This window comes from Stenella coeruleoalba, assembly GCF_951394435.1.
Source record: "Stenella coeruleoalba genome assembly, chromosome: X".
NCBI classification, from domain to species: domain Eukaryota; kingdom Metazoa; phylum Chordata; class Mammalia; order Artiodactyla; family Delphinidae; genus Stenella; species Stenella coeruleoalba.
The window spans coordinates 95,481,859-95,497,712 of NC_137152.1; the positions used below are offsets into that span (position 1 = coordinate 95,481,859).

General features: G+C 37.1%; 1 protein-coding gene across 6 annotated transcripts in view; it reads right to left on the reverse strand.

Moving 5' to 3' along the window:
* Positions 1-15,854, reverse strand: part of KLHL13 (kelch like family member 13) — a 187,690-nt gene that overhangs the window by 53,673 nt on the left and 118,163 nt on the right. For 2 of the 6 annotated variants that reach the window (XM_079911778.1, XM_079911773.1), the window contains exon 1: positions 7,884-8,167. The exons of 2 other annotated variants lie outside the window; for them this stretch is intronic. In XM_079911778.1, coding sequence (XP_079767904.1) covers positions 7,884-7,981 — 98 coding nt within the window. In that variant the 5' untranslated portion in view covers positions 7,982-8,167. Of the gene's footprint in view, positions 1-7,883; positions 8,168-8,499; positions 8,640-15,854 lie in introns of those variants that run through there. 2 more of the 6 variants (XM_079911774.1, XM_079911775.1) reach the window with 2 other exon arrangements.

The following is a 15,854-nucleotide window of genomic DNA, read 5'->3' on the forward strand; positions in this document are numbered from 1 at the left end:
AGTGGGTCAGAGAGAGAGAGATGTGAAAAAGACTCCTGCCATTGCTGGCACCGAAGATGGAGAAAGGGAGCCAGAAGCCAAGGAATGCTGGTGGCCTCTAGAAGCTGAGATCAACTGTTGCCTTACAGCCAGCAAGAAGATAAGGACCTTGGTGGTTCTACAACTGCAAAGAACTGAATTCTGTCAATGATCCAAACGAGAAGGAAATGCAGCCTCCCCTAGAGCCTCAGAAGCAAACAGAGCTCCACCAACACCGTGATTTTAGCCCAGTGAGACCCATACCAGACTTCTGACCTAAAAAACTATAACATAACAAATTTGTGACGTTTTAAGCCATCAGTTTGCAGCAATTTGTTATGGCAGCAATAGAAAACTCATACGTGGAGGTTCTTCTCAGCGCCTGCACACAATCAAGCAATGGGACAATCATGTCCACAAGAAAGTACTAAACATGCTGACTGGTTAGTACCCTAGGACTGTGATAAACAGAGCACATCTGCTCCAGTCAATGGCAGCTAATTACTGGGGAGAGAAAAGGTGGTTGGCCAACGAAGGTAGAATAGTGCTTCGAAAGAAATAGGAAACAATGAGGTTAATCCCAGTATCATATCAGTAAGTAAAGATAATTGCCCCAGTATTTTCCTGCAACTTCACCACTTGACAGTACCACAAAGTAAAGCTAACTTCTCCCTGTACCACCACCCAATTCAAAAAAGTTTATCTCATCTGTCATACTCCTTTGTTCTTCGAATTCTAGTGAGATATTTCCTAATTAGTAGATGGCATGAAAGTAGCAAGAGTCTATAAAAAGAAAAAGGCATTAGAGGAGTCAAGATCATTGAAATCAAGCAGAACTGCGTTTGAATTTTCACTTCACCTCTTACTTGAAGTGTAACATTGAGCAAGTTAACTAACTTCTCGGAACCACTGTGCCCTTAGAGTAAAACAGGGAAAAGACTTACCCTTATAGAGTGTTTGGGAGGCAGCTTCCAAAGTGCTTGGCACTTTTTTTTTTCCAGTGAGGGAAGGATTTATTACTACTTGCAACAAGTAAGGAGAACACCGGGAATCTTTCCCAAAGCAGTGTCTCCCCATACAGCAAAATTGGGGAAGTTTTCACACAGTGGTTTGCACTTTTATAGTAGCACTCAATAAATTGTATTACATTTAACTATGTTAAACCAGGACATTTTTGAAAATTGCAAATAAGTATGTTTCACATGAAATTTACAATATCTGTTGTATAGGCTAGATTCAAGAATTCTGAAAGTTGTTTTTAATTACATTTTTCTTATGGAAACATGTTATTTCATTTCTCCACTGAACCATATCATAAGAAGAATTGTCCAACGAGTTGGGCATGCTCCTGTCTTACCATACCATAAATGTCGCAAAATTGGGTTAAAAACAACATATACCCTCATCATAGTAAGTCATGCCAGTGAAAATATTTTACTATAATTGGAAACATAATATAATTTTATTTTTCTCTAAGATTACATCATATAGTCTGGGATCAAACTGTTGATGCTTGTAAGGTAAAAATATATACACTTGTGTGCTACAAAGTACCTAAGCCCTGTCCAACTTAAAGAATGGCACTCCATTTTTCTTGTTTAAAAAAGTGACTATCGGGCTTCCCTGGTGGCGCAGTGGTTGAGAGTCCGCCTGCCGATGCAGGGGACGTGGGTTCGTGCCCCGGTCCCGGAAGATCCCACATGCCGCAGAGCGGCTGGGCCCGTGAGCCATGGCCGCTGAGCCTGTGCGTCCGGAGCCTGTGCTCTGCAACGGGAGAGGAGGCCACAACAGTGAGAGGCCCGCGTACCACAAAAAAAAAAAAAAAAAGTGACTATCAAGTTTAAATGTAAATTGCATCATTTTCCATCTTATGGAATATGTACTTTCCCTTTTTTTCTTTGTTTAAATATTGAAGTATAACTGACATACATTGTATTAGTTTCAGGTGTACAACACAATGATTTGATATTTGTATATATTGCGAAATGATCATCACAATAGGAATATGCACTTTAAGATCTGGTATCTATGTCCAATTCATGTCTCCTCAGTGAGCCCAGATACATTTCTCCTCTGTAGTAGTTTTATTGCCATTAAATCCATTATCAATAATGCAAGCACAGTAAACAAGAATGTTATTTAAACTGGTTGTCTTGGTTTAGCATTTTCACAGGAGCAAAATAAATCAAGCAATTTAATTGTTTATAAAGAAAGATAGGCTAGAAGATAAAGTCTAGTCATTTTGAATAGCTGCAAGGACTATATCCATAACACCCAGCAGAGTTATGCCTGGCGCATAACAGGCAGTAACTTCTGAATATTATAAACTCAATATACAAGGTGACTGAAAAAGAACTGAGCTCTTTCAGAAGTGGATTGCTCAGTAACTTCTTTGTGTACTGATGCCCTAAGAATCTCACGTTTATACCACCTCTTTCTTGGCCTTGAGGAGATAAAGCAATACACTGTGGCTGCGATTTCCATTTAAAATATCGGCATGCACAGCGCTTATAATTCTTGACTCTACAAGTAATACAGTCATTAATACAGATACTTGCCTATCTCTTCCTTCTTTCTTTTCCCTCCCCCTAACTTGGCCCTATTTAGGTCTCATCTAAATATTCTAAATTTCAAGCAGAATGTCTGGAATCCTCAGAGTTCTTAGTAACTCCAGACTTCCCGCGACGGTGAAAGATTTGCATTTCCGTCTCTCTTCCCTCTGGGGAAATGTTTTGAGGGGTACTTGGAAGTAACACTCATTTAGGCATAAAAAAACAACGAATCTAGATAAATTTTCGACAAGTAAAATTCTTGGAAATTGCTGAAAGCATCCGAAATACTAGCTTTCTGTCTTGTAAGTTTCTTGTGTGCAATATTCCTCAGATACATTCAATGGTTTTAAGAGATCTTTTTAAAGACACATACAATAGGCTTTAAAACAAAATTTAATTTCATTTGCACATGCCAGAATTCCTCAGACTCGAAGATTTGAAGTAGCCAAGAGAATAAACGCTGACTAGGAGGAACAAGAAATCTAGTCGTAAACCTCCGAAAAGAAGTTTGTAAACTCTGAGTCACTGTGGTTCAGGATGAATGCTATGATTAAAAAATAATATAATTGCAGGCTCTTTAAGATAAGCAAAACGCCTGTATGAAAGGAGAGAGGTCTCTTCTAGTCGGACCATGTGGGGAGCATCTCATTCAGATGTAGTATCTTGTATAAAGTTTAACACAAAAAAACTATCTGGGTGAGGCACAACCAGCAGAGTGAAGAGTGTGGAAAACATGTCACATGAGTAATGGTTAAAGAAAGAAGATTTCCAGGCTTGTACGTTATGGAGGAAATAATATTTTTCTCCATAGCTCCAGAAGGCCACACTAGGAATAGGAGATGAAAGATAAGAGGAATTGATTTTGCTCAATGCATGGAAGAGCTGTCCACGAATGAAAGGTGCTGGCTTGGGGAGGTAGTGAGCTCTTTGTCACTGACAGTGATCAAGGAGAACGTGCATCGGCATCTTTCAGAGTTGTCACAGGAAGGATTCCTGCTTTAAAGGGGATTTGGATTCTCTAAATGACATCTAAGGTCACTTTTATCTGTATGATTTTCCATTAATAAGTGTTAAGCTAGCCCTTCTGCAAGTTCAGACAATGGAAATTCACAAGAAACATGCTACAGGAGTTACAGATGAGCGCTAAATTGCTCTGTGTTATTTATGTTATTTCTCCACATAATTTTGTTAGATTGAGCATATGTAGTAAAAAAACAAATTAAGCAGACACAAACAAAAGTTTATGTATACACTAATTGTGAAAATATCTAACTAATTATATTCTTTTCTAATTTGAGAATATCAATTTGGGAAGTATTTTGCTAGATGAAAAGGATACCTAAGGTTTTGTTTTATTTTATTTTCAAGGTTGTATTTTATTCACTAAATTAGAAAAAAGACAATCTTAGGGGACAGAAAACATGTCAAATTTAGAAAGTGCATGTTTTAATTTTCACTGTCCTTTGAATCACCCACAAACAAGGAATATTTATATAGTATGACTAAATCTAGACAAATTATTGACAATTAAATAAAGCACCAGTTTTTCTAGGGAAATCTAGATACTGAATCTCAATGATAAAATGATAGAAAATGATTTCTATAAAAGTCAGTGCTATTGGCACTTACTCTAAAATATATTTTACATAGTAAACAAAATAGTTGTAAACAGGATGCTAACTGAATACAAGTGTATCGGCTAAGAGAGGACAAGTCTAATTCACTAACACTCATTCTACACCCATTGTCTGGCTTGCTATGATTCACTGTTACATTGTGCTGGTTAATTCTTACCTATTGTCTTCCTCCTTGTGGCCACACCATTACTAGCGAGACTTAACTGCTTGTGAAGAAAGATAAAAGATAGCTAATGCTAATTCTGTTCTATTTCAGTGTGTCCTTGGAATCTAACAATACATTAACCCTATAACATCAGCCTGAAGGAATCATTTGCTGCCTGAAAACAATGAATACCAAAACACCAGAAAACCGCTTAGAAGTGACTGCCCTTTCAGCTTTATTAATTTAGGCAAATTGACAGGTTAATTTACATGGTTCACACCTGTCAGGAGCAGAGTCTACTAATTTAGCTTACGCTGACCAGGAGATACTCCTTCAGGCTAAGGTTGAACTTCAACCTTCTGCTGAACAGAGTGTAACACAAACACATCAGTCAGATTTTGATCAAGACAGTCCCTTCAGAATTCCACATGGATGGCACACCACCCTTGCAAGTGTTCAAAACTGAAGCTGAAGGGAGACTCTACCTAATAGAGACTAAATAATATTTGGTAATCAAGCTATGTGGAGGCCAAAGGATTATTTTCCCAAATCTTTTGTCTTTATGATACTCCACTCTTCCCAAATCATATTTTAACACAATTTGAAAAGCACTTTATGCTATATAAGAAACTATTTTCCTTAATATTATCATAAACATTGTCTTTATCATCAATAAGTCTTGAAAATATGGAAAGGTTTTAACTCACGTTCAGGTTCTAAACAAGCAGAAAGCAAGCCAACTTGGACTTTAAATCCACAAGGAAAAACAAGCTTTTCTGTTCAATGTTTGCAATAAGTAAAACATTCTCTATTCTAGCTTTCACTAGTGGATAGCAGCACTGCCCTATATCACCAGCATCAATGGAAGAGTTCTAGCCAGCAGCACCTACATTGAGTTTAGAAAGAAACCATAAGGAACCTTTATATTTCTCCATATTTGCTCCATTACTACAATACGTTTTTACTACAAGCAAAAATATTTTATATTGAAATTTCAGTCTTTGAAAAAGCACCCAAGTCATCAATGAAAATCATGTAATATGTATTCGACAAATCACAGTAAATAACGATAAAACATTACAAACCAATACGAGCAAATATACCAAAAGATGCTTATATTAACTGGGAAGAATTCTATATTCAAGATAGTATTTTTAATGTTTATACGTAATTTTACAGGTAAATCCTAAAATATCACAATCTATCAGAGAGTCAGAGTTTAACTGCTCCATTTCAATGCAAAGACTTTAGACCCAAAAGACACAAGTAGCCATCTAATCTATGTTTGCCAACCCAACCGACCATGAGAGCAAACATGATGTTACTTGACCCAGGATTCTAACTTGCTCTTTACAGTTTTTGAGTGAAAAATATGCTCAACTTAAATATCATCTGTGTGTAGAAGTGCTATGGAATATAAGGAAGCACTGATGAGAACAACATGTTAAACGTGGTATTTTTATTTCTGGCCCAGCAAGGCAATGAACTCTAAATCAGTCAAAAACGAAACAATTTATTTAAAACTTGATTTAAACTCCCCAAGCTAGTCTTCTTTTCCTATATTTAACATATATTCTCTGTGTATATTTACATAATATTTTAAACCTCATATTAATTTATTTATTAAAAAAATAAGTTAAGGCCAATTTAACAATACAGACCGTCACAATGTCAAAATAGTCCAGACTAACACCAGCTCCTCAAATATACTTTTCCATTCTACATATGTGTACTACCAACACTCAAGGCCAACGTGCAAGATCTATGACATTTTCTGGCTTCTCTCATCTAAATCAATTCACTCATATCACCAGGTCAAAGAGGTGAGGACTTAAAAGAAAGAAAGTGGTTCATTAAAGATGTTGTATTAAGCTGTATCTGAGCTTGTGGCTAGTATGGATTTTAAAAATGTAAGTATTTTTTAATCATCTCTAAAAATTAGCAAATCAGCTGCAACAGGGGCTACAAATTGGATCTTTTGGACAGTAAAATGCAGTAGGAATACTAGAATCATTAGTAACCATTATTAATTGTAACCTATTGATTTTAGCTTGGGGTGTGTATGTTTTGTTTTGATGATGAAGTTGCTTTTGGTAAATCTTTGGTCATTTCTCACCAGCTAAGATATATAAAGTCAACAGGCACATCTCATTTTCTCGAATTATTTGAAGGAGCTCCATTAACTTGTCACCTCCATTAATTTGCACTTTTGACAAATGCAGCTTTTGAGAAACAAACAGAGCTGATTTTTTTCTTTTTTCTTTTACAAATATAACTTAAAATTTTAACTTTATAGGAAACAGAGTTTAACACCCAGATAAAATAACCTGAAGCATCTCTAAGAAGGAATAGAAAAAATAATCTGAAAATGAAATGATGACAGGATTCAACTCTGAAATGTCCTCATTTTTCCTCGCTTTCCCGGGAATTGCTTCTTTTGGACTGAGAGCACAAGCACACTTCCTCAGCAGCTGAAAGCCTTTCAAAGAACCAGAGAGATACCACTGTGCATCTGAACCTCATATAAAACAAAAACTAAGTAATAAAATGGCAACTCACCAGATTTCTAAACACACAATGGACCTAAAGCGGGAAGAATTTTCCACATCTGTCCTACTGAAAAATATTTTAAAGGGAACACTTACAGTTAAGACAGACTTTCACTCAAAAGCTTTTCTCGTACAATTATTTAATAAAAAAAGAAGTCCAGCTTTCCCTCACTCCTTCCTCTACTAAAAAAAGATCACAGACAATACTTTAAAAGAATATTTTATTATATCTCCAAGATTTTGTTTTTAAAGCAACACTTTGCAAATTTAAAAAATAAGATTTTCAAAAATTCTAGAAAGACATCCCAATATATTTCAGTACATATCTACTTAAGATAAATTTCTAAAATAGATATTTGTATAATACACTTTTCAACTCCATGTATATAAATAACTACTCATAGAACTATAATTTGCACAAATTCAAACTTATACTTCAGAACTCGAATTATAAAACTGAGAAAGATATAATATCAAACTTATTAATGTTCATACAGAACTCAAGTATCAAGTCCTCAATAAAAGACTCATTTTCTGATCAATGTGTTAACTCTGAATGTTTCAAATTCATCAAAAAATTATAGAAAGCATTTCCATATTTAACACATCAACATCAATCATAAGCAGTTTTTGTGCCATTACACAAAAGAAGTCATCTTAAGTATTTCAGATACACAAAAATTCAAAACATCCAACCAATGTAAAAGTTTATCCTTATGCAATTCCTTAGATATACCTTTAGACTTTCATCTTAGTAATTACATTACCATTAGGCACTTTAAATGAAAAGAAACATAAACTCCTAGAAAACCAAAACAATGGTGAAATGTGGGCATGCCAATATATTTAAATGTAAGCAAGCTTGAGGTTTTTAATCTTGTGGGGTTTTGGATGTTGCTGTTTGGGATTTTCTACCCCCTTTTGTCACAAGGTTGATTCATGAATGAAATCCCACTTTAATATCCTATTTTCTCTCACTTACATGTATGCTGGAGAAAGTGGAGTTGACCTGGATGTTTTAAGCACAGGAACTGGGAATTTCCAGATAGCAGGAGAGCTCGTTTTCCATTTCAATGGCATGTTGTCACCACGGTACTACAATAACAGTAAACAGCGTTTCCATAACAGACTACCAACTATGACTTCCATTCCACACTGTACTGACACAGCAGTGGCTGCCGCGGAGAACAAGCAAACGATTCTGCCAGTGCCCTTAAACCGATGCTTCCAATCTGTAAAATAGGGCTGCAAGGTACCTCCTTTAAATCCTCCTGTCCCCTAAAGCAAATGATGATTCTATCGTTCGAACTCAACAATAGTGCCACCTCGTTAGGAAAGCGTTGACTGCAGTATAATTTTTTTGAAAAGACTGCACTGTGCATACCACACAATGCAGCTTTATTTGATAAAAGCGGCTAGGGTTTGGGGTGGTTCTTTTTTTTTTTGGTATTATTTTAAGCTTGCATTACCATTGTTCTACCTTAACAGGGATACTGCAGCACTGCACTATATTCTGTACCTATTAACCTGATTTCTGACCAATAGTAGCAGGAAAAAAAAAAAATAGACGGGTTTCATATGAAAATGAAACAACATACCTACTCAGAATACACTTGTCATCCTCTGAACATTCTTCTTTTGAGCTGCAACAATACAAATGGGATATAAACCTCAGCATAGCCTTAGGCCACAGCTAATAGAGATCAGTGACTAAATTCGGCAGCCTGCTTTCCTCCTGTGCAAGCTCTGGCCACACAATACAAGAATGCCATTATGGGAAGAGCCCGTTTAAAAAAAATGCCAGTCTCTCTGTTTTCCAGTTAGAAGAAGGCAAAATGTAAGAACAAATATAAACTGCTGCAGAACTCTGCACGCTCTTCTAGTAGCTTCTGATTCAAGTTGCTCTCTTTTCCCTATTCTTATTTCCAAGCCAGGAAGAGCAAAAATCTCATACATTTACAACATGCTGTGTGCTAACACGAATATCACTCTGTCTTCTGCAGCAGAGAAGTACAGAATAGCGTGCTCTTAATAGCAGTCCTCGGAGGGACGCTATCAACAATCTAATTCAGTGCTGCCCTCCCCTTCTTCTCTCCCCCTTTCCCTCCCCTTCACCCTCCTTCACGCCTCCCCCGCCCCCAAACAGCTCACAAATTGCCTAGAGGAGAGACACCAAGCAGGTGTCCAGCAGGGACCATTCCAGAGCTCAGCGGCGGGTCCGGTAACCTCTAGGGGTTAGTAACTGACAAGGAGGATCAAAAATTCAAGCTGCCGTCAAAGGGAGGTTGACGTATTTCATGAAAGTAACGGCAAATAGAGGCTTCATCTGTATTGTTTTAAAATACTGCCAGAAAATAGCGTTGTAAATGCCCAGAACGCGACTGGGTGTTTCAAGTTTCTGTTTAAAGCACCAAACTCACACACTTTCTACACAATTCAAAGAAGTGAAAATAGGATAAACCGGTATTATGCTGAACTCTTTATTTTCAGGTTGAAGAATTTTATTTCTGATGTAGGCAAGTCGCCATCACTAAATATCTACCCTCAATGCGTCCTTCCACCTTCTACCTAAAAACCGAATTACCCATCTTCATCAAATGCAAGCTTAATAAAGGAGGACCGCCATTGACATGAAAGCCGCTACCTTTTTAAAAACTCATCGCAGTGATGAAAAGCTCATATTTACTTTCAAGTGTATATTCAAACAATAAGCTTGTGCTTTCAACTTAAGTAGCTGGCTTTCATATGCTCTTTCCAAACGATTCCCAGTTTTTGAAAGATTGAGATTTAGTCCCTAAGAGCCTTTCTCATTTGTATTCAAAAAGCACAGGTAATTATTTCTGTAAGAAAGACAGTGCTTTCAAAAATTGCAAAATACGTAATTTCATATACCAGAATACAGCGTGAAATCACCTAAGGTAATCACAAGTACCTTCAAGAACACATCAATATTCAACAATGTATTTTCCTATGAAATCCAACATATATGTATACATAGTATATACATTCACGCATACATACCTAAGGAGAGAAAGCTTATTTTGAAACATTGACCAGTAATGCATAAACTTCATTAAATACTAAATAGGTCTCAGCCATCACTACCTCACAAATAATTTTTATTCAATCGATCAGACACAAAAACACTGCACAAAAACTCAGTCAAGCAACTTAAAGGGTTAAATGATATTTCTAACTCTTTTCAGTACCCCCCCCCCCCCCCCGCCAAAAACTGTCTCACAGAAGTCTTCAAAGGAATCAGAGGAAGGAATATTTATCAATATCTTAGTGGCCAAAATACATTTTAAAAGTTTTTTAAAAGTGCCACTAATACAAATAAACTGTAGTCAATATTTTACATTAGAAGGATTTGTATAATAATCTTAATAGTTAAGGAGCAAAAAGGTCCTAGGTACAATTGGCAGTGGTAACTTCTTGGAAACCCCAAGAAGGAAAACACACACAATACACACACGCGCGCACGCGTGCGCACACACACACACCACACACTCATCAAGCAAGTTTGGAATGTCTCATTCCAAAGTCCTGAAGCATTCTCAAACATTTGAAAATATAAAACAGCTACAAATTAGCTATATGGAGCCATTTTAGAGAGAAACTTCAATCACTTTCCAGCTTATGAAAATATTACAAAGTAGCAATTGCAAATGTAACTTCTCCTTCTGAGAACAAAGACCCCCAAACCTATGTAAAACCAAGGTAGTTAAGTGTTTTGAGTCTTTATCTGTGAAGACGACTCAATATTTATGAGGGGGAAATAGGGTGAATGTAGAGTTTTCCAAATTTCCAAGAGGGTAACCTCCCAAAACAGGCGAAGATCACTTTATTGCAAAGGTTCTCAAGTTATTATTCTACTACGAACAATCAACTGATTCAAAAAACCAACATATTCTTGGTCTAATCTCGTTCGGCTCCAAAGAAATCAACCAATACCACCAAATCAGCTCTTAGACTTAATGTTCAGAACCTGTTTTTGTAGCACTCCAACGGTTGTAATATTTGTTCAAAGTGAAAAGAAAGACTGCTTTCTTCCACCCATCCTAAACACTCTTAAAGACCCCAAAACCCGAAAAGCATTATATCTGATGATGAGCATTTATTTATATTCATTTCTTTTGATTTAATAAATTGCTAGAAGTCATTTGTAATTCTCTCTCATGAGCAAACAACCAATACGCCAAAGGCTTTAAAAATAATTCCCTTAACTAGAAATATAGTCCATGAAATATACTTTACACTATTAAATTGCTTAACAACACCATTCCTCATACGTCGTTTAGAAATAAACTTCAGCCAGGTAAAATCGCCCCAATTACAAATTAGCAGAGTCCAAATTAATCAGATTTTACTACCCTGATGGCGACTCTAGTAGCAACTACGGAGTGTAATTACCATTACATTCCAGAACTAAAAATGTTTTCACCTACAGAGTGAAAGGAAGAAAATGATTAAATATATATTTTAAATATAATTTTATGCAAGCTCAGTGGTCCCACTACTTTAATACTTAGACTGGGGGGAACCTTCCCGGTGGCGCAGTGGTTAAGAATCCGCCTGCCGATGCAGGGGACACGGGTTCGAGCCCTGGTCCGGGAAGATCCCACATGTCGCAGAGCAACTAAGCCCGTGCGCCACAACTACTGAGCCTGTGCTCTAGAGCCCACGAGCCACAACTACTGAGCCCACGTGCTGCAACTACTGAAGCCTGCACGCCTAGAGCCCATGCTCCGCAACAAGAGAAGCCGCCACAATGAGAAGCCTGCGCACTGCAACCAAGAGTAGTAGCCCCTGCTCGCCGCAACTAGAGAAAGCCCACGTGCAGCAATGAAGACCCAACACAGCCAAAAATAAACAAGTTAATTAATTAATTAATTTTAAAAAATATTTAGACTGGGAAATGTCAAACGCCCTCGTTCACATCACAGGAAACACTGATTTCATTTACAGAACACTTGGTTTCTATCATGGACAACTGCCTAAAATGGGATAGAAAGACAACATGCACAAAAGCTCTTCAAAACATTGTATGAACATCAATCACTCAAAAATACCTGTGAATGCGTATTTCAGAGATGTAATAAAGAACAATGTTGGGACTTGGCCAAGGCCATGAAAGAAGTCATTCTTGGCCAAATCTTACAACACAGAATTCCCTGGTTCCCAAAGTAGAAAGAGAAGGTTTGTAGAACTTTTACAAATCATCTTGCTCAGTACCCTCATTGTATAGATGAAAAAACTGAAGCCCAGAGAAGTTAACTTGTCACACTACTAGCTAGTAGCAGAACTGGAACTAGAAACCAAATTCCATCTCCTAGTCTAGGACTCCTGCTCTAGAATCCCTACTGTCCTTTCTTCTCAATGAGACAGTTCCAGAAGATGTTTGTTTCCATATGAAGTGAACCACATTCTACAAATGTCTCAATGTATTCAAAAGAACTACAAAGAGTTATTTATTCCTCCAATTGTATGTACACTCAAAGACAGACATGGGAAAGGAACACCAAAAATACAAACGTGTGTAGAAAGACCATTTCCAAAATCTTAATTCCAGAAGGTGTTTAAGAATGATCAGGGAGAAAACGGTGAGTAAAAATCAAGCCCGTCATAGTATGAGAGAAAAGTGAAATATATAGCCAAGAGCCTCATTTTTTTCTCAATGTAAATGTTTCTAAGTAACTTTATATGAAAGTTTAATTTGCTTACAGACTGCTACAGTTTGTCTCCAGTACCACCATCTCGTGAAATGAATTGACTAATATGTCACATATCTGACCTTTCTCCATATTTTCCCAATATTCCCTAAGAACTAACCTACCTTTTTCTTGCAAGTTTTGCTTAATCCCGTGGTAAGTACAACTGAAGAATAATAGCATTAACCATCGTTTGTATGAGCAGGCGCTGTGTAATCTTCTGGAGTCCTGACAATGTCCCTTCAGACTAATCTGGGAGATCCATGTTATTCCTGTTGCTCAGACAAGACTGTAGGTCATGCCAAATCCTGTGCTCTGTTTATATTCTACCAATCAGTAAAAGTACTTGGATGGCAACCAAGTAGGACTGTTAAACCCTTTAAAGCATACAAAAAGGTAACTTCTAGACAACAGAGCACAATTCTTAATACATTCAGGGCTCCTCATTACAGGAAATAGAACTGTTCACGCGAATGGCTATATATACTTAGGTGTGTGTGTGTCTCCTTTACATTTGTTTTAGGAAATTGAATATCAAATACATTAAAAATTTCTTACTAGATACTCTGATATGTAGCCTTGTTAAGATCAAAATGGAAAATCCTAGACATTTCTCAAAGACAGCTGCTTTGGAAAGTCATTATTTCATCTTTTATAAGCACCTTCTCACAAATCAATTTCCTTAACAGAACTGTGTGGACTCTTACGGTCCCACAAAGAATTTACATAGATTATTGTAACCATGACTATGCCTTGGATTACTGTACACAATCTCCTTCACAATACAAACAAGTAGAAAAACACACTTGTGCAGGCACATACGCACATGTGTGTGTGTATGCCCAGAGAATTCCTCAGGCCATGATGGCATAAGTAATGTGAAGGGAAATACTCTTCTGATCTTTAACATTTCCAAAGGAAAATATGGGTACTAAGCATTTGTTTGTTTCTTTGTTTGCTTTGGGGGAGTCAGGTATAGAACAGCAATAAGAGGAGCTAGTAAGCTGATAAGGTAAGGGGAACAAAGGAGAAAAAAAGTAAGGGTGAGGAAGGTAATGGACTGGCTGGAGGGAGAATGGAAAGCCAGAATGGTAGTGGTTCCTGATGTTTATGTAGCACCTTTTATAACTGGGGGTCAGATGAATGAGTTTATGAGGCTAAGATGGGAGCTGGTGTAGAAAGGACTGAGCAGGCAACAAGAGAGATCCAGCTGTCGGGGACCCAATGATCCACAGATTCTGACTACCCTTAACCTCACTACGCTGAAAAAAGGATTTGCACTGAATGGGAAATTCAGAAGTCCTTGCCCTTCCTTCTTCTTTTCGTTTTCTGCAGTATCTATATTCTTTATGGCTTTTTTTTTGGGGGGGGGGCTACCCTTGAGTTCTTCGTTCACATGATTCCCAAATCCATATGCCCAAGTAAGTCTTCATACATCTTTGACATGCATAACCTAAATTAATTCTTAAGTATTCCCGTGTATTAAAAAATGCCTTAGGGCTTCCCTGGTGGCGCAGTGGTTGAGAGTCCGCCTGCCGATGCAGGGGACACGGGTTCGTGCCCCGGTCTGGGAGGATCCCACGTGCCGCGGAGCGGCTGGGCCCGTGGGCCATGGCCGCTGAGCCTGCGCGTCCGGGGCCTGTGCTCCACGGCGGGAGAGGCCAGAACAGTGAGAGGCCCGTGTACCGCCAAAAAAAAAAAAAAACAGCCTTAAACCCCAAATCAAATTGTTTGGGTGTATTGGGAGGGGTAATGGTGGAAATCAATGATTTTTACATACATACTATCTATATACATGATTTTGCATTACCATTTTTAAATTGTTGAAAAAAGCCATTTACAGAGACAGTTTATGATCATCAAATAGGGATAATGTACCCAGGGCTCCAATAAGAGGCCTGCTGTTAGGACACCCCCGTGCTCCAGCTTTGCTTCTTTGTCTGCCTGAGATGCCTTCCCCAAACTCGGGCTCCTCCTTCAAGAAGGAATCCCTGAATCTTTATCTTCCTAATTGATCACTACTCCTGGCACATGGGAAAGCACTCAGTAGGTATTTGTTGAGCAGATTGGAAGCGAGATTTTTATAAGCAGAGTAGTGGTTAAACAAGAACTGTGTACTGAAGCCAGGATATATCCTGAAAAGTTTTAAAAATGCTGTTATTGATTCTGCTACGACTAAAAGCAGAGTTCAAAGTAAAAGGAATATCCATTTGTTAATTTGATAATTTTAGGCTATAAAGTCCTTAAAATGAAAAAAAATTAAACATACACATTGTCTTGTTAAAAATAAGCATATGTTGAAGAAAATCACCCAGAACACATACTTTCTTAAGTAAAATAAAGGCGTCACTGACAGTGATGATGGATTGCTCTAAGGAAAAATCTCTGCTCTCACCTCAAATAATAATAATTTAACTGTTTAGTTGTCTCTCAACAACTTCCTAAGTATCTCCTTAAATTACATTTGGTAAATAAAATAGCCAAACTATCGTTAGAGTTTCTGATGTGTTTGTTTGATAAGTCTGCAAACTTATCAAAATAAAAATCTATTTAAAATGTACAGTGTTACTCAAAAGAAAAGTTAAGAATATGGCTCTACTGACTAAAAATTATATGCATATAAAGCTTTTCAAATAGTTTCACTGCTTTGTGGCATCAACTATAGAAGCAACACTACAAACTGTGCATGAAGACAAAGTAATAAGCAATATTACAATCTTAATTTTTGTAAATTATGAACTATGTTGATAAGAGTAAATCATTTCTAATAATGTTTATCTATAATGGTTGAAAAACTTTTTAAAATAATAAGCACATCACATACCTAAGTCTCAAAAGCATGCCAGTTAAAGAAAGTCAACATTTCCTATGTTATACATTCTTTCAGTAATACCTACATTTTTTACAAAAATCTGAGTTGCTGAAAGACCTTTAGAATAAGACATTTTCCTCAATATCCCAATTAAAATTAATGAAATAATGCTACTATCTTGAAAAAATCGTATTTATATCCTTTTATCTAAAGAGTTATTATAACATTCACATGCGCACCATAAATGTTACAGGCAAAACTGAGATCTAGGCGATTACCTAAGTCGTTCCACCTCTTCTCCCTGAGTATTTGTAAATCTTGGTTACAAATACTTAGGGTAATCACAATAATATTTTGCTAACCAGAAGCAAACACTTTCGTGAAAAGCTAATCCTAATGACTCACTGAGATTATACCACACTACTTAAAT